We start from the raw sequence: 27,275 nt of genomic DNA, 5'->3' as shown, positions 1-27,275 counted from the left end.
TGAGGGCAGACACATTTGTGTCCCAGGCTCCACTCATGCGTCCTTCCAGTACCAAAACCCAGGAGGCCTTGAATAAATGTCTGCTGTGGGATGGCAAAGGAGTGAGTCTATATGTTTTCATAGTTTAAGGCCCTCTGTAGGGAAACTTGCCTTTGATATATTCAGCTCAGCACTTTTATTGGTATCTCCTATATAGCAGGTACTGAGATAGGGACAAAGATTTTTTTTAAAAAAGATGTTTTCTTTGCTTCCTGAGAGTTTGTATATATACACACCTGACAGTAGAGCTAACCCGCCCCCAGGGCAAATTGCAATAGATAGATCTGTAATGTAGGATGGAGCCCAGAGGAGGTGATGATGAACTTGATTGGGACAGAAGGGGAAACATTCAAGGAGGAGATGATTTTTGAGCCAGTTTTGAAGGGACTTAGTTTTTGATGTCTTAAAAATATGCTTATTTTTATGGCTTGCAGATAATGTATTAGGTGATTAGTTTTTTTAAAGGGCTAGTACTTGAAATTTCCAAGACGAGTGAGAAGAGAACTCGATAGGAATGGAAAGAGAATGATTCAGATAGATTGTTTTTCTGAAATTAGGCATCCTGAGCTCTTTATGACTTTGTAATCATTGGAAGCTGAGATACTCATGCCCGAAAAGGATATGTTCTTGTTTTTTCCTGCCTTCATCAAAAACAACAGATTGCTGAGAAGGGCAGATGCGCAAATCTAATGAACCATCTTTCAATTTAAAGAGTGCCCAGGAGTATTCATTAAATAAATAGCAGTGGTGGAGGTGCGCTTTGCAGAGCTTCAGCTCCGTGCTCCCTGCCTTTGGATTGCTTATTAAATTAAGCGTTAAGCACGTACCCACCCCCACACACATGCCTTACCCACAAATAATAAAAACTTCAGATTTTGGCTCTAGTCTTTAATTTATCTTTTCATTTTATTGTGCAGTAAGCACTGAATTATCTATTGTTAATTTATCCTTGATATTTGCAGGACTCCAATATTATGGCTTAACTCTATGTTATATCTTAGCATCTACCACAATCTCTGGCACATAGTAGGCACTCAGTGAATATTTGTTCAGTGAATGGATGGACGCATGAGTGAGTGCATGGGATACCATTACAGTACTCGTGAGAATCCTGGGAGAAGTGTTCCTAATAAAAGCATCCCTGTTTCCAAAGATCAGATACGTAAACCATGCTTGTGACGGTCCAGCAAATCATGGACTGATCCCTGTGTCTTTGAACTCTGGGTGCGGAGACCTGGATGGCCGCTTCAATGTACTGTGACCAGATGCAAGTCACTTGGTCTCTCTGACTCTTGTTTTCCGAACTGGTTTCATTAGGACATTAAATCAAATCTATATTCTGATTTTCTCTCTTAAACCCTTCTGATAATGCCCTCCCAGCAGAAAACCTGTATTACTATTTTTTCCTCTTGCCACATAAAAAGTGTCTTGCCCCACCTGAAACTTCAACCTATTTCACTGACCTTGCGTCCCTACCTTGTGTCAAATTGCCTTGATTTCTGACCTCATTTGTAAGGATTCAGGAATAGAAATATGGAAGCTGAGATCCAGGTATTAGTATTCTGAAAAACAAGAGATTCTAATAGCATAGCAAGTCTTTCTCTGAGTCAGTATATCCTAGAGTAGTTATTAGAATGATCAAGACTATATGCATGTGCATTTTTCTTAGCAAATAATCCCAGGGTGATGTCTGTGGGGGCATCTCTTTCTAAACTCTGCCTTCCCTGATGCAGGGAATGCAGATGAATTGTAATCTTTTTCATAAGCAGCACACGAGAAAGGCTGCTCGCCAACAGCATATTCTGCAGTTTACAGGGGACCCTTTTTAGTGTGTTGTTACAACAGCCCTCTGCGATAGGTATTGTTGCTCTCCCTGTTTTACAGGTGAGGAAACAACCTCTGTGGTTGAGCATAGACGTTAGCTAACTTCCACGAGCCAGGTTCAAACCAGGCCCGGGCTCTTCGTTTCTAATCTCTGCTACCTACCTGCACATATAATGTGCCACAATGCCAGATAGGAATAATGTTTCAAGTTCATGGCTGTTTTGGATCACTTGATAGAGAAAATAGAACTTTTACTTTTGTTAGTATTAATGCTTTATATAGTCCCACTAATGCTTCATGAAGCACAGTCATAGAACACTAGTTCATTTAAAACTTTTGACCATTGCTCTTGGTTTTTAAGATGCCAGACTGCTCTATAAATAAACATAAAATGCTGTCTACTAAATTTAGTGAAAATCAGTCAACTCCAATGAAAAGCAGAAATTATGTTCATTTTCCAAGTAGAAAATTTAAGTCAGAGAAAGGAAATGTAAGCTCCCTTCTGCAGCTTTATTTATTTTGTTTCTTAAACTTTCTGCCTTAGGTACTTTGGGTCCTTCTGACTGAATCAGTGAGAAGAGTCTCCACATAAGGCGGAGGGTGTGGGTTTGTGGGTTTTGTGGGATGATTTTGCCTGGTGCCTCCTGTCATGCAGTCAGCACATGGTAGACACTTGGTAAGGAAGGGGTGTGAGCTCACAGGGTGACTGCTGTGTCTGAAGTCAATAGACAGAAATATTTCAATCTCATCTGTCATGGGAGATTTCAGTAGAGGAATGGTATAGCATCCCCAATTTAGTATTTCTTCGGGGCCTGCTGCCCTCTCCACAATGCCCTGTGCTGCTGTCAAATAGAAGAGCTTTATCTTTTGCATGTTGCTTTTAACTCTCCTGAGTAGCCCTACAGGGTGATGGGTTAAAACACTCAGTAAGAGGGGCCGGCCTGGTGGCATAGTTAAGAACTGGTTAAGTTAGTGCGCTCTGCTTCGGCAGCCCAGGGTTCGCAGGTTCAAATCCCGGGCATGGACCTATGCACTGCTTGTCAAGCCATGCTGTGGCAGGCGTCCCACATATAAAATAGAGGAAGATGGGCACAGATGTTAGCCCAGGGCCAATCTTCCTCAGCAAAAAGAGGAGGATTGGCATCAGATGTTAGCTCAGGGCTAATCTTCCTCACCAAAAAATAAATAAATAAATAAAACACTGACTAAGAGACTGACGCTCTTGATTCCAGATCTCACCTCTGACACTTAGTTGCTGGGAGGGCTCTGCAAAGGTGACTGGAGCTGTTACCCTCCCCGGATGAAAGAGGAGCGGAATGATTCACTTACTCTGAAGATGATAGACATAGCAGAATCTTCACTGAATCTAAAAACATCTCAGTATGGCCGATCAGACTCCCAAGAATATGCTGCTAGGGAGAACACTGGCACCAAACAGCTGTTAACACGTTAAGAGCCACGCAGGCAGAAGTTTAAGAAAAATCCAGCATGGCCCCAGTGAGACTGTAGGAAAATGTGATTGTGACTTCCATATCAGTGACTTGTGCTGCCATGTGTGTCTGTCTTGGTATGCAGCCTCAAGAAGTGTAGTCTTATTTGAACAACTCAATTTTCGCCAGCTGGTTATTCCCCATTTAAAGTCATAATGCTTTGTTTCTGACATCATGGAAAAGGTTAAGGTGTCTCCAAGGGACAAAGAAACAAAAAAGATATCATGACTATGGTTGGTTGGTAAATGGATTGTTTTCTAAGAGCTTTTCTTTGTGTCTCTAGTAAGCTTGAAATGGCCTGGTTTTCTTTCTGGATGAATTGACTATAAAATAATTTCCCATGATGAATATCTGTATATCCAATAGGTAACTCCTTTAAAGCTAGTAGTTTTAAAAAGCGTCTGAAACCATATTGACGGGTTTTAGACTGCCCACATTACTGAGGAGCAGAGTACTCACCTTCTAACTACCGCTGAAGGGAAATCTATTTGGTCAGCGTTGTTGCTCACCATATTTCAGCTCCATGCGATTTTCAAAATTGATTTTATTTTTCATTTTATAAAATGGCACCCAGTGCTTGCCAGCTTAAGAGTGCTGTTACAGTTAGTCTATGCACTGGAAAAATAACCAATATTTTGTTCCGGTAAAGTTGAATAAAAGGATGCATCTTCTAACTTTACTCCTGCGAAACCAACAGTTCATTTATTTCAGATATAAGTGTTGAGGGGCTTTCAGAGATGAGAATCCTCTGGCCTCAGAGCCCTCTGACCCCTCGGGACCTGCCCTTTGAGGCAAACATGCAGAGGAGTGACGTCCTGAGTGCCCAGCCTGGGGAACACACAGGGGATCTGTCCCTAATCCATCCCGAAGCCTGATTTCCTGTTTGTGGGATGGTTTCCTTTTTGGGACAATTAACAGAAAGCTGCTGTTAAGTAACACAGGTTCCCTGCATGTTGGGACCATTTGACAACAGTGGCTTTAGGCACATGGAAATGTGATTATAATCAAAACTGATTTCTTGACAGCATACTTTTTGTGTCCCATTCTTGCAGATGGAGTCTTCTAATTATGCCTGTCTGCTGTCAGCTTTCATTACCTGTATTATTTGGATTTTGATTATCCAAGGGAAAGTCTTATGCCCAAATTGGTTTCCCTCAGTATCTTTCCTGGATTAATGCATCTCAGAGAATGTAAACTCATTTTCACAGTAGTCTAAGCCAACTATAGGTGAGAACCCTCACTGAATGGAGCTGGTATCCTGAGTTGAACTCAGATGCATATACTTCCTGGCTTTGCTGGGAACAGAGCACAAGTGACATTGTTGGGACCAGAGTTTGGCTCAGATTTTAGGGGCTTTCAAGCCCTGCTGGGAACATGACCCAGAGGTGAAAATTGTGGGGACCAAAATAGGACTGTAGACCTCTCTAGTTGTGTATTCCTTGAGACAGACTAGAGAGCATACCCTTGGTGTTTCTGAGTCAATTTCGGGGCTTCTTCAGAGTGCTGTAGTCTTGAAAGTGGCAGCAGTGGTTCAGGATTCTGGCTTCCTCCTGACGTACTCAAGTGGAGAGTCACGTTTCCAATGCCAGCCTCACACCACCAATTAACTACCTTGTGTTTTTCCCTTGAAGACTTCTCTGGATGAGTCGGGTTTTTTTGCTCACTTGCTGAAAGATTCCCACCACCACTTCTTGTTTCCATGAAAAGCAGAGGGAGGATTCCTTCACATCATAGATCCAAGCCACCACCCCACTGAATGTTCCAGTCCTTAATCTAACCATAACCTCTGCTTTCTGCCCTAGAACCACCACTGTCTCAGGGCCTCCTTACCGAATTTCCATTCCAACACTAGCATTTGGTATTATTTTCAGGGCCACTTTTCACAAAGTTGTTGGGTCTGTGTTCTGTTTTTCTTACTTTGTAAGAATGACCAAATTCACAGGAATCGTGAGAGAACAACAGAGCCCCCATGGGTATGCAGATTCTAGGCCCTCTTACAATGTCTGCAGAAAGGCTCAGTGGCTGCTCACCTCGGCATCCCTACCACACAGCGGGTGGATGCAATTCCAGTTGGTACTTCCACAGAATGACTCATCATGACACGTGAGAGCCTTGCCCAGTTGCAGCAGCTGTTGTTCAGTCCTCAGATGCAGGGTCCCCTTTACTGTCAGCCACTCCCACCACTGGCATGACCTGCCCAGTTAGGTACAAACTCCTGCATGAGTTACCCGTGGTAGAGGAGTTAGCATATGGTACAATACCTTACTTAATTCCAAAACTGTATGAGTGATAACAGGATTTATTTTGTAATGTCAGAAGGTACTTCAGAATTGGGCAGTGTCTTGGTTTGGGTATGCTCACTGTAACTTCTCTGAGGAGTGGGTGTGGAGGAGGTGCAGAAGAGAGGCCCAAGGGTAGCTCCGGCCACCCTCCCATCCCCTGGAAGCCCTGTATGCCATAGGTCAGGGGGTGTGTCACTTTCTTCCTCCTGATCTGGGAACAGATGTGTGTCATGTCACAGTTGAGAATGCCACATGGTCTAGGTGCAACATTTTTAATATAAGAACCTTTGAACAGCCGCAGCTCTCAAATAAAATAATGGAAGTGGTGTGAAAGTGCTTTCTTTTGATGTGCTGGTTGCTTCATATTATGCCTGGCACTAGTAGGTGCTCAGATTCAGCCCCCAGGAAGGGAGGGATGTGACATTCCTTCATCAGAGGCAGCGTAACACGGAGGTTAAGAGAGCAGACTGCAGAGGTTCAAATCCCAGCTCTACTGCTTTCTTACTGTGTGACCTCAAGCAAGTTAGTGCTCAGTCTCCTCATCTGTAAAAGAGAGTTCTACTAGTGCCTAGCTCATAGGGTCGTTGTTGAAATTAAATGAGTTAATGTAGAGAAAACACTTAGAACAGCATGTGGCACTTATTATTGTTGCTGTTAAAACTATTATCATTAATATCATTTTCAGCAGCTGCCATATGCAGCTCCCCACAGGACTGGCTGCTGATCTCCATGTCTAGCTGGTATCCAGGAAATACACTTGAACTCGAGAGCTAGCCCAGGACTGCTAATCTAGGGTCCCTGGAGCTGCCAGGGCACTCCCTGCCACGTGACCAGCTGTTCCTCAACTTGTGCTTTGTGGGCTCTTTCTTCTCTGAGTCTGCCCCTGGGCAGCTGTCTCTATCAGGTTTCACTCTACTTCTAAATATAGTCCAGCCCCATTTCTGCCCTATCATCAGCTTCACAGGGTGTGTGACTTAGACAGAACAAGAATGGCAGTTGAGAAATCAGCCTTCATCCTAGTCCAACTGGATAGTCTTCTGATGTTTTATCATCTCTGAAGGTAGAACGCGAAAGATGACTTTGGAGCACATCTCTTCCAGGGCCCGATGCAGGGGTAAATCGGGATTCCTTCCCAGAGCAGGGGGTGAAGGTGAGACGATCCTCTGTCTTGCCTCACACCAGCATCAACCAACTGACAGATCCATTAGCAATGGAGGGTTCCTGTTAGTGTCCAAGAGGCTGACCTGGCATCGGCTCTGGGTCTAATTGAATGCTTTGGGAAATTTGATTAAAATGTGAAAAAGATGCTTTTCCCTGTCGTGGAGCTGTAAGACGATCTGGTATTATACAAAGGCAGGACCACTTGTCCCTGCTGCGTTAGCCATCTCTGAAGGAACAAGTAGAGTTACAATTGGCCGGGAGACTTGACACTTGGTGTAGCTGAAGTTTCAGCTCTGTCATAGATTAGTGCTGAATCAAATGCTTGCTTGTTACCTCTGAGAAGGACATTAAGGGTCCCCTAAAGCAGTGGCCTTTCTCCGTTGCTCCTAATAGGGTTTTTATGTAAGGGAATTACTGGCCCACTGTTTTCCTGGAAAAACCAGATGGTTGCACCGCCACGTTCACCAGAGACTTCTGAGATTTGCGCCAATCTTATTAGCATTTGCCAATCTCATAGAAAAATTAAGACCCTACCTAGAATGCTATGTGTTTTTTTCTGAAAAACGGGCTTCTGAGCTGAAGAGCCAGAGCAGGCAGCCCATGTGTGACTCTTTATTGATCCATCATTCTCTGGGCAGCAGCAGCTCAGCCTCCTTCAGCCCTGCTGCCTGTAGCTCACCCTGTCACAACTGCGGGTTTTCATGTCCACTTCAGATGGGGTACTGAAACCATGTATCCCCTAGTGAAGCACAGTTCCAGCTCAGAGAGGCTTCATCACAGCACTGACACGAAAAGACAAACAGAAATCTGACTTGCCGTGTTATCCATCCAATAAAAAAACCACCCAAGGGTAGAGGAATAGATATTCATCACGTCCCAGCAACTCAGCCAAGCCTGGGAGTTCAAGTGCAATATTTCTAGGTGGATTTAGAAAAACCTTTCCTTGGCAAAGCAAAGAGTTCTCCTGACAGCTCTTTTCACCAGCGGGCCAGCCTGTCTGGTTAGAACAAAGGGAATTCTGCACGTCTGATTTGGGCCGGATAGCAGTTTTCTACTTCCCCAGTGGTTTGTGTACCATTGTGGAAGTTTGAATACTTTTCCGTAAGTTAAGCAGAGCTCTCTCTTCGTGCTGCCTGGATTTGCCTTTATCTGTAGTCAAGCTTTGGCTGCTGAGGTGACCTTTGCCCTGGTTTAGCATGAGCAGAATAATAGCGTTGGCTTGAAAAGAGATTCAAGAGATGATTATGGGATTATTCAGTAGGTTTGTCACCAGAGAATTTATCTGTTACAAAGGGCATGTAGATTTTTTTTTTTATTATGGAATTTCTACTTGAGCAACTGTTTGCCTGTGTGTATGTTACAGCATCTACAATAGCCAAACTTTCAGAGCACTTTTGTTAGTATGTCAAGCTTCCTCTCAGTATCTTATTTTTCCAGAAAGTTCTTGTAGTTAATGAAGGTTCTCTTCAAGGATGTGAGCCTTACCTGCAGTATAAAGTTAAAAAGCAGTATTTCAAGGAAAGCATGGTTTGATTTAAATTTGAGCAGGTAGGGGAAATCTGCTACTTAAAATGTGTCTCCTCTGCCTTTGGAAACTTCAGCTGCCCCTACGTGAGTGGAACATGTTTTTCTATTTCTTACTGGAAAACAAGGGATGGACTTAGCCAGATTTCTGTGTTCTGCCAAATCGATCTGAGCTGGCAGTTAGCCATAGTGTATAACTTGGTAAGTGCCTTGGGGTTACTCTTATGCATAATTGTGGCAGAGGTGAACGTGGTATGATAAAGAATGAGCATTCACATGGGACTTTTTAAAAAAAAAACCTGTAGAGATAGGAGACATTGATTCCATCCGCTGATACTTACCAAGCAGTGTCGTGGCCCAGCACTGACTTAGCTCTAGTTATGGAGTGAACAGGACGGCATGGCCCCTGATTCACAGGGCTGACAATCCAGAGGGGGAGAAACCATGGAATCGTCCTCAAGTAAGTCTCCTTGATGAGCCAACTTGGCTGATTGTGTTCACAAAGCAAAATGAGAGGCCGGTCAGCTGTGCCTCGCTTGGCTCAGACTGGAAGGTGCTGTTCCCTCCCTGGGTTATGTGGTCTAAGTGGGTCACATGTGCCCATGTTCTTCCTCATTTTGAAAACCATTTTTGTCACCTCTTGGGATGACGTGAAGATGAACACAGTTATAGTCCACTTTTGGTGTTCAGAGGTAGAATATTCTGTTTGTTCCTTCTTGATTTGCTTCTTTTCTTACCTTCTTATTTTAGCAATCACTAGGACTTCCAGCAGAGGACAGGAAAGCGACAGGACAGTCAACTCAGGCCAGCATCGTGGGCCTGAGGATACAGAATGCAGCTCAAGGATGAAGGTTGTAGGGTACACAAGGCTGACGCTCAGAGGGCAGGCAAGTTTGGGGGGTGGTGAATTTCGTCATCCTCTGGTCCACAAGTCAGGGCTCTCTGAAATATGTTCATTCCTTTGAGAAATGCTCTATGCATGCACAGTGACAGTAGTAGAAGAAGTAGAATACTTGCTGTTTACTGAAAGTGATCAGAATTTTCTGGTGACATCTCCATGTTTAGGAAAGCATGAGTAGATGTCTCAGAGGAGACAAAGGGTGACAGTTTCACATTTGCCTTGCTAATCTTGCAGAATGCTGATCTTCCAATTTTTTGGAGGCTTTATATAATTTTTTTTTCTTTACAGAATGAAGTTGGCCTACTGGAGTTCTTCCAAAATGTGATAAAAGAAACTAGGGCAGAGCCAAAAAAAGTGACTAGTTGGGTCCTCAACACTTTTCTGGGTTTTTTAAAGCAACAGAACCTTGCTGTCAGTGAGAGGTGAGTGGATCTGGGGATTTCTTTCTTCCTTATGATGAACTCTGTGCCCAGAAGCAGCTGAAATAGAGAAGGGCCAGTGTTTTGCTCTCCTTGTTCCCCCTCAGGATCTCCTGAGAAGACACAAACATCCTCTGTGAATTCCAAATTCTAAAGCTGTCCTCCACCACCTCTGAAAGGTCATTTATGTGTTCAAATCTCTGACTGTCCGTGCTGTTCTTTGTACTGTGCTGGGGCTGGGGGCCTGAGGAGGAATAAGACAAGGAGTTTACAAGCTTGCGGGAGATACAGACCTGTGAGAAAACAGTCACCTCAGTATGATCCTGTTGTGCTGCAAGCATGCATGGGGTGCTGTGAACGCACAAAAGGGGGCCCTGAACTGAGACCGAGGAAGTCAACCGAGATTTCTCTCAGAAGGGAAGAACTAGGTTCCCTCAGAAACCAAGCCCTGAAGAGCTAGTGCGAGTTGCCAAGTGGTGGGAGGGGCGAGGGCATTCCAGACAAAGGAAGCGATCCTGCAACACTCAGAGACAAGCAGGCACATAGGCTCAGGAAACCCAGAAACTCCAGGGTGCTCAGGCAGGCAGGCAGGCTGGAAAGGTAGGGGGAAAGCCGCCGAGACGGGCAGAGGCCACCTGGAGGACTTGGTATGCCTTTGTCAACAGCTCTTGGAAGCCAGAGATGACAGGCTCACTCCAGTTTTCACTTTGGGGGAATGGGATGGAACAACAGACTAGAGGCAGGAAGCCCAATTGGGAACCTCTTACAGGAGTGCCAATGAGAAATGCCTGGGCCTGAGCTGAGGTGGCCATAGCAGGGCTGAAGTGAGGCGGACCGAGGTGAGAGCAATTCTCTCACATCAGCGCGACTTCCAGATTTCCTGCTTGGGCAATGGAGTCAAATGGAGGGCAGTACTTTTCAATCTAGTGGGAGGTAGAGGAAGAGGAATAAGTTGAGAGGGACGGGGTAGGGGAGTATGCCATGTTCCTTTTTGGACATGCTGAGTTTGAGCTGCCTATAAGACAGACATCCATTTCATGGGGATACCCATTAGGCAGTCAGATATACGGATCTACAGCTGACAAGAGATATCTGGGAGGTGTGAATCTGAGAGTTCTCATCTGTTCATTATGTAGCACATGTTTATTTAGACTCTGCTCTGTGCTAAGCATGAGAAAGACCAGTCAACATGACAGACGTAGTCCGTGCTCTCAGAGCTGACAGTCTAGAAGCTGGTGATTCCAAAGCAGTGAGTTTGGTGCTCTGAGAAGAGGAAGATAATGGCTAAGCTAAGACCTGAGTGAGGGATGAATAGGATTAGTCAGTCGAAGTCCAAGGGATAAAGTGTTCCAGGCATAGGGAACAGCATGTGTAAAAATCTTAAGGTGAGCCTGAGCGTGACACTTTTGGGAATGCAAGCACATAGTCAGTATAAGTGGAACATGGACTTAGCAACATATAGATGGTACTTGAAGTTGTTAGAGCAGATGAGAACTGTCAGGGAGGATCCAGCATGATAAGATGGCTGATGAAGGAACCTGAGACTCTCTAGAATTTAAGTGAGAAGCATGGGCAGAGAAAACCAGGAGGAGGAAAAGCAGGAGAGTTGGTGTCACAGAAGCCAAAGAAAAGGAAAGTTTCAGGAAGTAAAGAATGAGCAGCAGGTTTAAATGTGGGGAGTGGAGGAGAGAGTTCATTAGGGACATGTAGGCAGATGGCAGGGCCCCAGCAAGGTCCCAGTCTCAGGGGTGTGTCATTGTCTCAGCAACATCCCATGGCCATGGAGAAGTGGAATGGAGAAGACAGGCATATATTGATATACGATTCCAAAAAGTTATTAGTTCGAAGTCAACTCTATACAGTGCCAAGTTCACGTTCAGCCTCTTGCTCGCAGTGTATGTATGCATGTATTACTGTGGGGTTTAATTAAATTCATGGGCTCAGTTCCCTTCCTTACTTGGCTACTTACCAGCAGTGACCTTAGATGGATTCCCGTCTCTGACCCTCAGTTTCTTCACTATAAAGTGAAAATGACGGTACCAGCCTCCAAGAGTTTTTGAGAGGAAAATGCACAGTGCCTGGCACATAGCGGGCTCTCAGTGTTGGCTTCCTTCTCTTTGCCATGTTGGTGTATTAAGTACCAAAACAACAGCCACCCTCAGTCTCCTGAACCCCTATGGCATCTGTTGCCTTTTGGTCTTTCATTCTTGTCCTCTCAGGTTTGACCTCTCTATTCAGAAACTCCACTCTTTACACTGAAAATTTTGTGGCCATTCAGTGAAGGCTGGAGCCATCTGGAAGAGTTTATGGAGGAGATACAGCTGTCCCAAAGCCTTAAAGGATGGATAGGATTTGGTGAGGGAGAGGGCTGGACAACGCCTGTGGGGAGCCAAGACGTGGGAGTGGCTAAGAATTGGCAGGTTTGGGGACCGGAAGGAGCAGAGCTGGTAGGAGCAGAGGGTGGAAAACGGCAGAAAAGTACAGTTGACTGTATAATCAGAGCAGAGCCAGAATATGGGGGGTGTGGAAAGTCACAGAGGAATCCAGCCATGAGTCTAGTAAATAGGTGTGAGCACCACTCTGTGCGGTGCGCATGGAGAGAGGCACAGGACCCTGTCCCAGCCCTCAGGAAGCTCTCAGTCTCCTGGGGAGAACTAGACTTGTGCATCAATATTTTAATTCAAGGCAGAATGGGTGCTTCCTGTTTTAGAACTATACACAGAGCAGCGAGGAGGGAGATAACGTTAGCCAGAAGAAGCCAGGAAGGCTCCAAGAAGGTGTGGTTTGAGCTTTTGGAGGAAATATAAATCTTAGCTTTAGATTTATGGTTTTCCATATTGTTAGCTATGATTCCTAGAGTCACTGAATTGTATTCTTGGTGGAGACCTTAGATATCTTCTGGTTCAGCTCTTTCATTTAGCAGACGTAAGAGGTTAGGTGACGTACCTCAGGTTGCACAGCTGCTGAGACTGGAAACCAAGTCCCCTTTCAGATCAGTTTCTGTATATGTTGATCTGTGAAATTAGGGGGTTGCCTAACAACCATTTTGGGAGCTTCTAAAGGAGCTGAGGTTGATAAATTCCCTTGTTGAGTGACCTTGGATCACCCCCTTGGCCCCCCGAAGTATTTACCCAAACAATTCATAAGCACTAGAGTTTTAAGGGTACCCAATTCTAAGTAAAAGTATACTTGGTTGTTCCAAAATCAGGTAAAGAGGAAGCTAAGCAACAGCTCTGTTTTACAATTTATGTAGAGCAAGAACTGAGAAGCCAAAACCAAGCTGTAGCAGCTTTCTTCCTACACAGTTCAAAGAACTTTTAGCTGGACCGGATTTACCAGCCTCACCTTGGAGCAAATATTAATTAATGAACAACCTCATCCACTAGGGCTAATGTTTCGAAAGCTTAGAACAGCACTGGCTGCAAAGCTAGCAATAGTTTTGTGATGACACCAGACAGGGAACACTCTAGAGATCAAGTTGGCAGGAACTAATTTTGCAAATTAGCATTCATGTTTAAAGACCTCTCAGAAGACTGGTGTTTAAAGGGTCCGACCAGAAAAGCTCTTTTTGAACTTGGCTTTTTAATTATTTTGAGCATATTGCTTTGAAAGTCATTTTTTTGTTAATAACTCATTCTAAATTACTATTAATGACAGGTTTGATTTAGTTGAGAAAGTGGGAATTACAGATTCCCTGACTAAGCATTTCATGGTAAAATCAGGCAGGTGCAGGTGTCCAGTTGTCCAGTCCAGTTGAGGACCCCGAACTTCCAGGTCGGCTCTGGCAGCAGTTCCTGAGGCTCTAGGAAACCAGGGAAGGCCTTTGAGGCGAGAAGGGACTGGTGCTGACAGGAAGATTAGTCCAGTGGTGTGGGATGTGGGATAGCGTCCAAGAATGGGGCTGCAGGGGTTGTGTCCGTAGTCACAGCCATGTCAGACATGGTGGTATTGGGACTGCAGAGGAAGAGATAGCTATAATTAATGTTTTGAAGGATCACTAGGATTTGGTGATATGGACTAGATTTATGGGGAGTAAGCAATGAATAAAGCAAAGGGCAACATGCTGATTTGCCCCAGGTGACTAGAAGCATGGTGGTATCATCAGCTGAGACAAAAATGTGTGGGGTAGAATGGCAGAGGAGCTAGTTGGTGGAAAAGGTAAGCTTGGTTTAAAACAAGAATGGGCAAACTATGGCATGTGGGCCTGCGGTTGTTTTTATACAGCCTGTGAGCTAAGACTGGTTGTGAGCTAAGACTGGTTGTTATCTCTTAAATAAACCAAAACGAAGAAGAGTATGTTACAGAGGCCAGGTGTGGCACATGAAGCCTTCAATATTTACTATCTGGTGCCTTCCGGAAGTTTGCCAGCCCCTGGTTTATTGGACGTTGTTTGGGTGAGATCAGACCTCTTGAGAGGTAGTTGAATTTAGTGAGTGGAGATTATTGGACCCTGAAGAGGCAGTGGCAGTCTTGGGGACAAATGTATTTTCCTCCTTTCCCAGACTGAGGTGAAAGCAGAGAACCATGGAAAAAGAGCACTGAGGCTGCTCATGGTTACAGGAGGGAAGTAGAAGAGGGACAGTCAGGGAGAAGGAAGAGAATCTGGAGGCCCAAGGAGAAGCCGTCTTCACCAGGGAGTTTAAATGTAGCCCAGAAGTCAGGGTGCAGCCGAATGGGGAAATCTGTTATGTTTGGCAACAGGTGAGGGAAGATGATTTTTTAAGAGAACAACTCTAGACAAATAGGTTAGAATCCAAGTGACGTGTGCTTACAGAGGGTAGATAGTAGCCACTGATGCTAGATCTTTATTGGTAAAACTGAGGTGAGAAACCAGGCAGAAGCAAGTGTCTGCAAGATCAGTTGAAGGCATTTTCAAGACAGGGAAGATCTGAGCATTTGTGAAGGTATGAGGTTAAAGCCACAGGAGAGAGGAAATAAGCATCTGAGTAAAATTCATGGGAGTGGGACGTGATGGGATTCAGAGCGTCGGTTGAGGGGTTTGTTTGATGGAAGAGGGCACCATAGAAAATTGTGAATCTTGTATCAGCTGATGTCCTTACGAAGTGGGAGGTGAGGGTATGTGCCGAAAAGGGGAGTGGGAAGGAGGCTATCTTGGACAGTTGTTTTGGTGGGGGCACCAGCTAGGGACGCTAGGAAATTAGTGAGATGAACAAAAGGATTATTGAACAGCAAGAGCCACTTGGATGTGCAAGTCCCAGTGTCTTCCTCCAGGAGCTTCCTGTGTCCCATTTTAACAAGCAGAGAACGTGGACTTTGGACCTAAAATGAGCTTGGGGATTGAGATGGGCAGCACATTTCACAGGTATGGGGCAGGGTTGGAAGGGGCCGGTTTGTGGTGGTAGAGATGTTAGGGTGTCTGTTTCCGGAATCCAAGCCAGAGTTGGAGTTGTGATCCTAAAAGAGCTCTAAGGGACTGGATGAAGTTGGGAGATTTGAAAGATCCCATTTCCCCTCTTCTGTAGACACACTGGCCTCGGCGGATTAGAGACTAGCACACAAAGCTTAAGCCCTTGATGTCAGATTCTTTGTTAGTAGAGACACATTCACTGTCCTGAAACCAGTATTACCTGAGAGCAGCAAATTAGTAACTTGCGCTTCTACCACCATTATATTCCAAATCTGAGAGTTTATTTATTTAACTAATGAATGGAGTCTTTCAGGGTCAACGTGACAAGCACTGATCTTTGTCATCATCTCACTCGAGGTTGGCCCTGGCATATCTGGAATTAGTATATGCAGTTATACCAGCTGTTCCTATTGAGGAGAGCAATTCCTTGACACAAATACTATTGACCTACTAAGTGTCAAGCATTATGGGTACAAAAAGGTAACTGAGAAATCCCAAGTGCTGTTAGGTCAGTGGAGAGATTTCATAGTGTAAATTTATGACCTAACTAATGAATTAAGGTCATTAGATGGAAGGTGGAATATTTTCAGTTGTGTTGTGTTCTGTTTCTGTCCTTCTGCATCCCCACATCCCTTATGTCATCGACTCAGATGGGAGGAGGGACCCTCTGTTTTGCATGCTCAACCTCAGTGCTTATTATGGGTTCTGTACACAGTCTACACTCTAATTAGCCATTGCACTTTCTAGGATTGCAGAACATCCAAGGAGCCCACATTAAAAAAAAAAAAAAAAAAAAAACCTGATTCCTTATTACTTGTCAGTAAGGGAAGGAGGTTGGAAAAAGGCTTTCAGTGTATTTCCCACCCTCTGCTCCTCATCCTGTTGAGATTTAATCAGAGTGGTTCCAAGATGTTCCGAATATCAACTTAATAACACCAGACCCTCTCGAAACCTAATTTCTACCTGGAATTAACTTTATCCATACTTTGGGACAAACAGACACTCTAAGGGTGATGGGCTGCCTCAGTGTGTCAGCCGTTTTGAATGAACAACCCTGATGAGGTTTCACTGTACTCGAATCAGACCACGGTAAGTCATATCTGGTTAACTTGCACTCGATTGGTTTGGAATTCATGGAAATTGGCATAGAGGCTAAGTGGCTAAGAGGCTTTTTATTGTCTAGGAGCTTACAAAGAAATTAACAGTGGATGATAGCAGCCAAGACTTAAACAAAAGGTGTTTTCAAGTGGCATTCAGCATTTCAGAAGCTTTCATTTATAGACTCACTAACGTGCTATTTGTAAGTCATTCCTATCTATTTAAAACGAGTCCCCTAACGACCTCAGATAGACAGCGTTTCATTAGCTTAGTTGCTGTATGTGTTTAGAAGTAGTAAAACCATATATTTTAAAAGAAATAGTGTGTAATTCAGTCTTGTCTCTCACTAATCAAGGCGCTCATCCCTCAACCCTCCCCCTAAATGTGACTTCATGACACTTTACGTGTTTGGTTGCCCCTTGGCCTTTTATTTTGTGGGATCTTGGCAAATACCTCACATCCTAGAAGTATACCTGTAATGAATTCTGGGCCCTTCTGTATCCAGAAAGCTGTTCTGAGCCTGCAGGAGAGAACAGAGTCTGTGGAGGTGTCCACCAGGACGGATAAAGATGTGGTTGGTAGTCATTGCGTTCTTTTAAAAAAAAAAAAAGCTCTTATATTTGAAAAGAATTCATGTTTCCACAAAAACTCTCAGAAAAGTGGCTTTGTTAGCTGTTTCATTTGATGTAATTTTTAGGCTGATCTTTCAGTCGAAAATATTTAATTACTAGGGGTTTTTTTTCTTTTCTCATCATGGTTCATGAATTTTGCAGCCACCTCCTTTTTTTTGACTAATTAAACTGAGCAGTTGTCTGTTGCTACAACTTCTGCCAAACAGCTGTTATTGTTGGTTGGTAAAATAAAGAAAAACAACACCAGTCACAAAAATTTGTTATATCCTAAAGTACAAAATAAATAAGTAAAATAGAGTCCAATTGGCTTGTTATTTTCATTCCTGGGTGTGGGTTTAATTATTTAAACCTACAAAATCAAGTGCTTTGATTCTGAATAACCATAAATGGATGTGCTGACAGTGTGAAATGTAAATTTCTTTTCTCTCCTTTTGGGGCCTGCTAGTCCTGTCACACCTTCTGCACTGGCCGAGCTGCTCAACCTGCTAGACAGGAAAGCAATTTCTTCATCAGCAGCTAAACAGGTATGTCGACGCTGCCTGAAGCTTCTGGCTGCTCTGCTATCCCGATAAATGTTTTATGTGAAATTCAAATGCCATCACTAAGTGAATTTCATAATTGAAGTATTATAGGTGCTATTTTTATACTGAAAGGTAGAAACATTTTATTTAGCAAATGAAATAAAGCCAGTATGATGAATAGTTATTGTTTGGCTTTGCCCGGAATGTTTCCCAAACATTTGCTTATGTAAAAGGCTGGGGCCCTGCAGTTCCTGGGGGCTTCACACTGCACGTACCTCCCCTGTGCCCTGCGAGGCCCACAGCAGCCTGGGCACTGCTCCCCAGCCCTCTGGGCTCCCCTCACGTCCTCTGCAGCCTCCTAGCCAGTACTAGAGGCTCGTTTGTCTTTGTCGGTTGCCCCCTGAAATTCAGACTCCCAGCAGGGAGGGTGAGGTCAGACAGACTGCCTCACACTCAGAAGATAAAATTGTACACACATGCCCAGTGTGTGAAAACTCAGAAAAATAGCATCATCATCAAAGGTGGCCTCCTGCCTCATCTCCACCTCCACCTGACAGTCTTAGGTGGGTGTAAGATTCCTAGAATTCAGAAAACTTTTACAAATAGGTACTCAGAAAGGTAAAGAACACCAATGCGACTGCCTGATCTCAGCTTCAGATATCGCAGTAGTCAATGCTTCAGCCAAAACTTAATGTTATTTTAATAGTGCCTTTTGCATTTAATATTTATACACATTGACAGTGGTGGCAGGTTACAAAGTGAGGCTTTGGAAAAGCGTCTGCTTTTGGCTAATTATGAGGCACCATGCAGCATACCCTGCTCTGTGCTCTGAAACTGGAGACGAGAACTAATAAAGGCTCTGTTTACCCACTGCCAAGTGAGGCTGTCAGCCACAGGGACCTCGCCACATTTAGGAAAGGATTTTGGTTGCCTGGATGTCAGAGGAATACAAATGTTTATGACAATGCTCAGCAGTAGCAGAAAGATTGGATGGCCTCAGGGCAGAAAAAAATGATATATGTGTATACATAAGAGCAGATGAATTGTAGCATTTGAAATGAAAGAGGAAGAAAACCTTCCCCTTCCTACTCATCCTGCCCCACCAAGAAAAGGGAAAAAAAAAAATCTAGTGCAGCGAATATAATAGGTTCAAGTGGGAAGAAATGGCAAATGTTAGAAGATGCTGACAGCTGGGTTCAGATGTAGATAGACATTTTTGGATTCTCTCAACTTCCAGCATGTTTAAAGGAGGTGGGGTGAATCCTGGCTTCTGTGAGGCAGTCAAATTAAAATAAGTCTAATTAGAAAGGTGTTAAATGTGTGCTGCGTAAGAGAATCTCCCTTATATATCACTGCCTTGGCAGGTTGCTTTTTTTCCTACTTTGTTTTCTGTTTTCAAGAAAATCACTTACTGATTTTCTGGTAAAAAAAAAAAAATTTGTTCATTATAAAGAATTTAAGTAATGCAGAAAAATGTAAAGATTTTCTAATTCTGCCACCTTGAAATAACTACAATTGATATTGGGTGAACATCATTTCAGGCATCTTTCCATGTGTATATACCATTAAAAGGATGGATTGACGAGGTTATAGTACATTTTTAGTTTATTTTTTTTATGAAATATACAGTTCATGTTTAGTATATTCACAAAGTTGTACAACCATCACCACTATCTAATTCCAGAACATTTTTGTCACCCCAGAAAACAAACGCCACACTCATTAGCAGTCACTCTCCATTAATTCCTCACCCTAGGCAACCACTAATCTACTTTCTGTGTCTGTGGATTTGCCTGTTCTGGATATTTAATGTAAAGGGAATCATGCAGTATGTGGCCTTTTGTGTGTCGCTTCTTTCACTTAACATGATGTCTTCAAAGGCTATCTGTGTTGTAGCATGTGTCAGTGCTTCATTCCTTTTTACGGCTAAAGAATATTCCATTGTTATGTATATACTACATTTTGTTTATCCATTCTTAAGTGGACATTTGAGTTGTTTCCAGTTTTGAGCTATTATGAATAATGCTGCTTTGAACATTTGTGTACAAGTTTTTGTTTGAGTGAGCATGTTTTCAAATTTCTTGGGTATATACCTATAGGAATGGAATATCTGGATCATGCAGTAATTGTATGTTTAACATTTTGGGGGACTGCTGAACTGTGTTCCAAACAGGCCGCACCATCTTACATTCCCATCGGCAACATACGAGGCTCCCAATTTCCCCACATCCTCGCCAGCACTTTTTCTCATCCGTCTTTTTGATGACAGACATCCTAATAGGTGTAGAGTGATATCTCACTGTGGCTTTGATTTGCATTTCCCTAATGACTAATTACACTGAGCATTTTCTGTGTCTTGTTTTTAAAGTGTACTTTTTTAAAAAGAAAAATGTGTTACAGTTAATTTTTTCTGAGTTTAACAGAAGAATGCAAGTCGGCCTTGGGTTTTAGAAACCCTGTGAGCCAGAGGGTGCTCAGGCAGAGCAGAGAGACTCTCTGGTCCCACTAGTCGTTCGTGTTTCCTCTGACAGAAGTGGAAGAGGTTCCGTTAGTGATTAGATGACCAGGAGATGAGGAAGAAAGTTGACCGAGTAACTGACTCCTCAGGATGACAGATATGCAGAAAGAATCATCTTGTCCTGAGAACATTCTGAATTCTAAAGAATCTCCCATTTTGTCTGATATATTATGAATCCGTCTCTCTCCACCTGTCGCTCATTTACATCATTGCCCATTATTTTCATCCTTTACACATTTCACTGCACCTTCCTCCAGGTGTTCCAGGAGTGCTTCTGAGATGTACAAACCTCATCCCTTCAGCATCGCAGGGGCCAGGGGAGTTAAGAGGTTGCTGCCACGAAGCAGCCGTGTTTTTTAGAAATGGAAAGAGAAACTCAAAGATTATTTATCATCAGGAGCAACCTGCTGGTGACTGTAGACAAAAGCATCTGGGTTCCTCCCACAGGATCCAGTTTTATCTACTAAAGTAGTGGGTGCAGCCCCCGTCTCCTCCCCTCGCCAAGGACAGGGCCCACCAGACTCCCAGCCAGCGTAGTCACAGCTCACCTGCAGCCAGCATCCCAGGATCCCAATCCTCTTGAGACTCAGAGACCCTGGGTGTTGTCCAGACTGCTGGCCAGCCATGGCCACAACGGAAATCGTGCAGGATGTGTGTGTGTCTCCTTTGTGCGAACCTGAAATAGATGTGGACGATCCGCTATCTCTCAAGGATTGTCCAGTTAGTGTCTCCACTGGGACCTGGCCGAATTGGGATTCCATAGAGATGGATATCAAATTTTAACATGCAAGTGTGCCATTTAACCAGTTTCCTCTTGTCTACTTTGTGGTCTGTTGTAAACAGAAATCACCAAAAAGTTTTTTTTTTTTTTTTTTTGTGAGGAAGACCAGCCCTGAGCTAACATCCGATGCCAATCCTCCTCTTTTTTGCTGAGGAAGACTGGCCCTGAGCTAATATCTGTGCCCATCTTCCTCTACTTTCTATGGGACGCCGCCACAGCATGGCTTAACAAGCGGTGCGTCGGTGCACACCCGGGATCCAAACCGGCGAACCCTGGGCTGCTGCAGCAGAGCACGCGCACTTAACCGCTTGCGCCACTGGGCCGGCCCCATCCAAAACCTTTTAATATAGAAAATATATGTTGTGCAGTAAAACTGTTACAAATGATGTCTTTTTCTCCCTTTTAGTGTTTCAGTTTTTTGCACATTTCACTGTGCCCTGCTTCTCTTAGGGGCTTGGGTTGATGGTTGTGCCTTTCTAGAAGAATGACCTCTCACAATACTGGCCTTTGACCAGAGGGGACTCCCCTCTCTGTAACTGTCCCAGCTCCCTCCCTGCCCACTCCCCTGAACGGCTCTTTCCTCCACATGCTGACCCGGGAAGCCCAAGGACAGGCAGGGACAGGCGAAGGTTCTGCCTGCTTTCTTTCCATCCTTCTTCCTTTCAGATACTTAAAAAATAGCTTTAGCTAGAGAAACAGTTGGGTAGTAGTGAAGAGGGTGTGCAAATTCAGTCCCCAGGGAACTGAAGGCTGAGTTCCTGCCCCATGCGTCAGAGCTGGCTGCGGTGGTCGGTGCGTGACTGGGGTTCCCCGCTTGCATTGCTCCATACTTTTGGTGGCCACTTATTGACACACATGACCAGCACTGCACTAGGGATCCATTGTTATGTATGTTTGTCTTGGGTGGGCAGCAGCAGGGCCTGGGAGCTGCATGCCTGGCCAGAAACAATTGCACTTCGATAGGACTTCCCAGGGTGGTGATTAAACACAGACAAAAGCTGAGGATTTAGGCTGCAGCACAAGGCTGGCAACCACAGAGGCTGTTATGTTTGCGGTAAGAGGGCCGGGGAGCCCTGCAGAGTCTGGCCTGGAGGCAGGCCGGCCCCCTTCAGTGGCTCTCACCCTGCTGGGCTCCAGCCAGGAGTGCGCAATCTGTGTCTTATAAATAGGCATGAGCAGAGGGTTGGACAACTGGAGTCTACTGTGTCAACCCAGGGGGCCGGGGCCGGGGCTGGGGCGGGTCTGCAGTGGCCACTTGACTAATTTGGGAAGTTAATCAGCTGATGTGTTCTAACTCCAGGAGTCAAGAACACTCCAGCCACTGGGCTCCCATTTGTTCCTGGAGGCCACTGAAATATGCTTCTCTAGTGTCACTTCTTTGTACTCCCACCTGCCCCACTTTCTCAGGGAGCAGCCAGCCTCTCTGCATTTCAAAGCATCCTTCCTAGCATTGTCCTGCTTTTCCTTCCCAGTGGTGTGGTTTGGCAGCCATCCCTGAGCTGCCTCACATCGCCTGTATTCTGGTTATTTTGGCTCAGGCAAATCCACCCAGAGGTTGAGGCTGTGGGGTCCCAGCTGTATTAGGTGCCAGGCAAGGCTGACCTCCTAGTTGGCCTGCTCAGATCTGCTCTATGCTTTCAGCCGCAGCTACAGTAGCTGCCCGAGAAATGACGTGGGTCCGGGAGTGCCCGCCACCCCCACCCCGTGACTGCCAGGTGGGCCTGCTCCCGGGCCGGGGCTGCCAGGAGCGTCCATGTCTGCTGAGCTTCGCGCCTCGTTTTCCTGTAAAGAGCTGCTGCGTAGATTCCTTATAAGCAAGTCCTTGCAGGTGATTGCTGTTTTGAGCCAAAGATCTGGATCTCTTGAGATCTCCACTCCCTCTTCCTGAATGTTGGACATTGTCAACTAGGAACTTTGGTAGGAGACTGTGCAGATGAACAAAATAAACACTGGTCAGAGTCTAAGTACCCACTGGAAGGGGATAAATTAAATTACGATAAATACAGCTGATGGGTATTAGGGTTTTTTAATTAATATGAGAAAGTACTTCTGTAATAAGTGAAACAAAAGCAGGCCACAAGTTGTATATACTTTATGATCACAACTCTGTTACAGAACAGAGAGAAAAAGATGGGAAGTAAAACACCCAAATACTAACACTAAATACTAATGGTTATCTTGAGGGAGTGGGAATACAGGTGACTTCTGGTTTTTTCATCTCTCCTTATTTTCTACCATGAACATGTATTAACTTTTATAATTAGAAACACTGTTTTAGGGGCTGGCCCCGTGGCTTAGCGGTTAAGTGCACGCGCTCTGCTACTGGCGGCCCGGGTTCGGATCCCGGGCGCGCACCAACGGACTGCTTGTCCAGCCATGCTGAGGCCGCATCCCACATACACCAAGTAGAAGGGTGTGCAACTATGACGTACAACTATCTACTGGGGCTTTGGGGGAAAAAAGGAGGAGGAGTGGCAATAGATATTAGCTCAGAGCCGGTCTTCCTCAGCAAAAAGAGGAGGATTAGCATGGATGTTAGCTCAGGGCTGATCTTCCTCACAAAAAAAAAAGAAACGCTGTTTTAAAATCTTTTAAGTCTTAATTCAAGAAAAATAAATATATCAGGGAAAAGGGGCAGAGAAACTCTTCAGACTTGCTTATGGCAGCTCCTGAGTATAATCCGCATTACAGACTGTTCTGTCCAGTTCCTGTGCTGCCAATGCTCCATTAATAAGTTTGTTGAGGGCAGGGGAAGTTCTGATCTGCTTTCGTGCCCTCTCTCTCAGTGCCTTACTCATTCTCGGCTGAGTAAATCTTTGAAGGATTGCGTTGGAGGCATGTATGTTCAGTACTTTTCTAAGAGCAGGAACAAGTTTCCCTAAGCAGCTGTGTGGTGGGAGCCAGAGGGGTGCCCTGCGGGGGACCCACCAAAGACACCTCTCGGCCACAGTCACTGCGGGTGTTCTGACAGTTGAGCTGAAGGCACACTGCGTATCGTGGCCATATAAATGTTTGGGTTTGTTTTGATCCAGATTGGGGAAAACTGAGCCCTGCGGAGACTCCGAGCATCTTCCCCTTCATTTGCTTTGGTGTATGTGCTAATTATTGATGAGCTCTGTTCTTCTGGGAGGAAGGGCTCCTGGATAGCCCCTTCTCCACTAGAACGGTCATAGGGAGGGTTCAGTGCTTGTTACTACTACAGGCTGACGTGAGGGAGGGGCCACCCTTCCAGCTTACACTAGAAGAACAACACGAGGAATGAGGACAACTACCCTAGGAAATGCCTTCTTTAAAAATGTTTTCCTTTTTTCCAACTTTGATAAGTTTGGGGATTTGTTATTTTTTAAGTAGAAAAACATATACACCATTAACTTAATTATCCTCACCAGATTCAGGTCTAGCTCCACCTGTAGGGGATAATTGTGGTAGGCTAGGGGTCCCTGTGTGTTATGATTTATGTTTTTAGTTATTTTCCATTTTGTAGCTTCATTATGGGGCCACTTTCTTGCCCCTCTAAAATCCTGTTTCCCAGGAGACCGGGTTTTCTAGACTTCATCTAAGTGCAGTGGTTACCTCTGCAGCCTGTGTGGCCCCATCCTTCACCAAAACATCACCCCCATTAACTCATTCAGTGGACGTGAGACAGAGCTGTCCCTGGCCCTCTGACTCCTGTCAGCAGGGGCCCTGTGAGTAATCATCTCCCAGCTCCCCCAGCACCTCCCTGCCGTGTGGTTTGAGTCAGCGAGTGGGGAGGACCCGCCGTCTCCACAGGCACGGCGTCCTGCTCTGTTCTGAGGGAGCAGCTCAGCATGGAGAGACTCCGGGTGTGTCTGCACACCCTCTAGAGTGGCTTCATTCCCATATGCTTTGGGAGAGACAAGGCACCCTGTGGGCCAGGCCCCCCCCCAGCTGGGAACTCACTGACTCTGCTTTTCCTGTCCCAGCACTACTTGTCCTGGCACCAGCAAGGAGCTGGCAAAAAGAGCTGACTCCTCGCTTCTCTCTCTCCTCCCTCCTCTGGCCTGTAGGTGTTTGAGGAATTGTGGAGGAGCAAAGGGAAGACTCCAGCACAGATCGTTTCAGAAAAGAAGCTTGAACTGATGCAGGATCAAGAGGCATTGGAACAGCTCTGCCACGCCGTGATGGAGGGACATCCTCAAGTGGTAATTATCACCTGCAGGGTGATGAGGGTCTTCCTGTGCAGCCGGAGTGAGGGTCCACCCTCCTGGCCAGCAGAGGGCCGGGGCCCGGGCAGGGCCAGCCTGAGGACAGGGCCCAGAGCCTCTCCCCTGCTCCCTGTTGTAGCCCTGAGGTGCTTCCTAATGGCTGGCCCACTTTCATCAATAATGCCCCCATTATTTTTGTCAGTCTTTAGCTAAGGTCAAGAGATGAAGTAGGTGAGTATTGATAAAATACACCTTTTCCTATAAGGAAAATCCACCCCTGGAGGTGACTCTCATAGAGTTTCGGCTTAATGGGAGTTGTCAAGCTCACTAGATCAAGTTTTGACCTCCAAGGCGTGTTGCCCTCTCCCGGGTTGGCATTTTGACTCTGTTGTGGCCAGCTCTGCTTTATAAGGAGGCCTCTCAATAATAACCCAGCAGGCATGACTGCAGACGGGAAAAAAGATAGGGAAACACTTGAGCCGCGTGCCTTCAAAAGGTAGGAAGAAAGGCAGAAAGGAAAATTATTTGTAAATTACAGGAGAAAATCCTTGACAGGAGCAAAGCAGAAAACCAAGTCATTTTGTGTTCTGAGCAGAGAACCAAATAGAAAAGCTGAGATGAGTAGCATCCCTCTCCCCAAGTCTAATCATATTGTCTAGAGATGTTTTGCAGTGGGGAAAAAAATTGCTAGCAGCTCTTTCAGAATAATACCCACCCACTCACCTGTCAGTTTGCCGGGGATGGTAACAGCTCTGTAGAGAGTTCTTGATAAGGAAAATGAGCTCGCGCTGGGTCTGGGCAATCACCATCCTCTGGCCTCGTCTGCAGTGACTGATAAAGACACACTCTTAGTTCCTGGCTCCTTCTGCCGCCCTGAGTGTAGATACTCACAGAAAGTGCTGCCGATCAAGACGCTGCAGAGCAGGAGGTTGGAGCGGGTGGCCCTGGCATCAGCGGCTATTTGATAGGAATTCAGCGCCTCCATCCTGCCCACCACAGTGCACTCCCCCCACCCACATGCTCTGGGAGAGTTGCCATTTTGTGGATTTGTTTTCTGATAAACGGATCTTCTTGGCAGGGAGTGGCGGGGAGAAGGAAAGCCATGCATTTTGGTGCCTGGCGAACAGCACCAGAGGATTAGAGCGGTACCGCACTGGTTAGACTAGACCATTCATCTCGGAGAGTCACTCACAAGGCTCTGAGAAGCTCCACGTCCTCGTGTCACCTTGGCGCCCAGGAGGAGAGCGCCCTCATGCCCTCGCACCAGCTCCTCTAGCTGAGGGCAATCCCTCCTGATACCTTACAGCCCTCCTCTCATCCATTTTAATCAAAAGGCAGAGGAGCAAACATCGCCTTTGACAGGAGCCTGGAAACCTCTGCAGTGCACCCCCCCCTCCCCTTTTTCCTTTATAAACTCATTTTATATCTAACAGGAAAAAAAACTGAATTTAAGTTTCAGTAAACGTAAACCTTACTTTAGGATTTTTAGGTATAAGTCTCTTTATTTTCTCCTCTAAAACAAATTCTCTCTTTAAAGGTAACGGATGTGAAGAAGGGAAACCCCAGAGCTATAAATAAACTGATTGGGTTGGTCCGAAAAGCGACTCTCAGCCGAGCGGATCCGACTGTGATAAAGGAGATCCTGGAGAAGAAGCTGTCATCGGGAGATGTTTCGGGTCCCTCTGCCCGAGGGAGAACAGTGCAGCCGTGACCAGGAACCAAGCCTGTGAAACGCTGACGCTGTGTGCTCCATGCGCTGCGTCTCCCAGTCCCTGGCCCAAGCCAGAGCCATATGGCCACACCTGACCTGTGGGAGCCACCTCCACAGAAGACCAGCAGCCTCACCCGTTTGCTTCATTGACATCAGAATGGTTCCGTGATAGCTGCAGCAGTGGTTAAGAGATAGCACATTCTAGTGCTTAGTAATTCTGAAGGAAATGAAACCTACTGTTACCATTCTAAGAAAACGTCATTCTGCAGTTCCTTCAACAAATATTTCTGAGCACCTCCTAAGGGCTGGGTGTTGTTCTAGGTGCTGAGGATTAACAGTGATCAAGAGAGACCTTGATCCGGATGCAGTATTTTAGACCTAAAAATAGGTTAATGAAGATGAAAACACAACAGAATAAATTAATTGACACAGCATAAACACACATTTGTGTAGGGTGGCTTTTGGGGGTGTGGTATTGGTAGTCATTCACCCATCCACTGAGTGAAAGCGGTGGTGCCCATTCAACTCCCTAGGGATCCCAGAAGGCAGAAATTGGAGAATGATTTTTTTTTGTAAAAAAGACAACGGAAGTTTTCAAATAAATTTAATGAATAAAATGTATACTGAAATATCACATAAAAAATTAACTTACACATCAAAGATTGTGCAGTTGACAACTCCCCCTTACCCTCAGGCCAAAAAAGATAAAAAGAAAAAAAGCTATAATATTAAATTGATTTGTTTTGCCTGTAAAGAATAAGATTATACACTAGGAAATCAAAATCTTGACCTTGAACAGTAATTGTGCGGTTGACAGTATCTCCATGAAAGCTGAGTTGC

General features: G+C 45.1%; 1 protein-coding gene across 2 annotated transcripts in view; it reads left to right on the top strand.

The window, feature by feature from the left end:
• Positions 1–27,275, top strand: part of GATB (glutamyl-tRNA amidotransferase subunit B) — a 75,665-nt gene extending 48,390 nt beyond the window's left edge. Inside the window, exons 10-13 of one of the 2 annotated variants that reach the window (XM_058550192.1) lie at positions 9,510–9,643; positions 17,184–17,262; positions 24,587–24,721; positions 26,262–27,275. In XM_058550192.1, coding sequence (XP_058406175.1) covers positions 9,510–9,643; positions 17,184–17,262; positions 24,587–24,721; positions 26,262–26,435 — 522 coding nt within the window. In that variant the 3' untranslated portion in view covers positions 26,436–27,275. The remainder of the gene's footprint in view (positions 1–9,509; positions 9,644–17,183; positions 17,263–24,586; positions 24,722–26,261) is intronic. The other variant, XR_009221550.1, reaches the window with a different exon arrangement.

Source organism: Diceros bicornis, chromosome 11, assembly GCF_020826845.1.
Source record: "Diceros bicornis minor isolate mBicDic1 chromosome 11, mDicBic1.mat.cur, whole genome shotgun sequence".
In the NCBI taxonomy this organism is placed as follows: domain Eukaryota; kingdom Metazoa; phylum Chordata; class Mammalia; order Perissodactyla; family Rhinocerotidae; genus Diceros; species Diceros bicornis.
The sequence above is the reverse complement of the archived record's forward strand: the minus strand, read 5'-3'. Positions and strand labels throughout refer to the sequence as shown.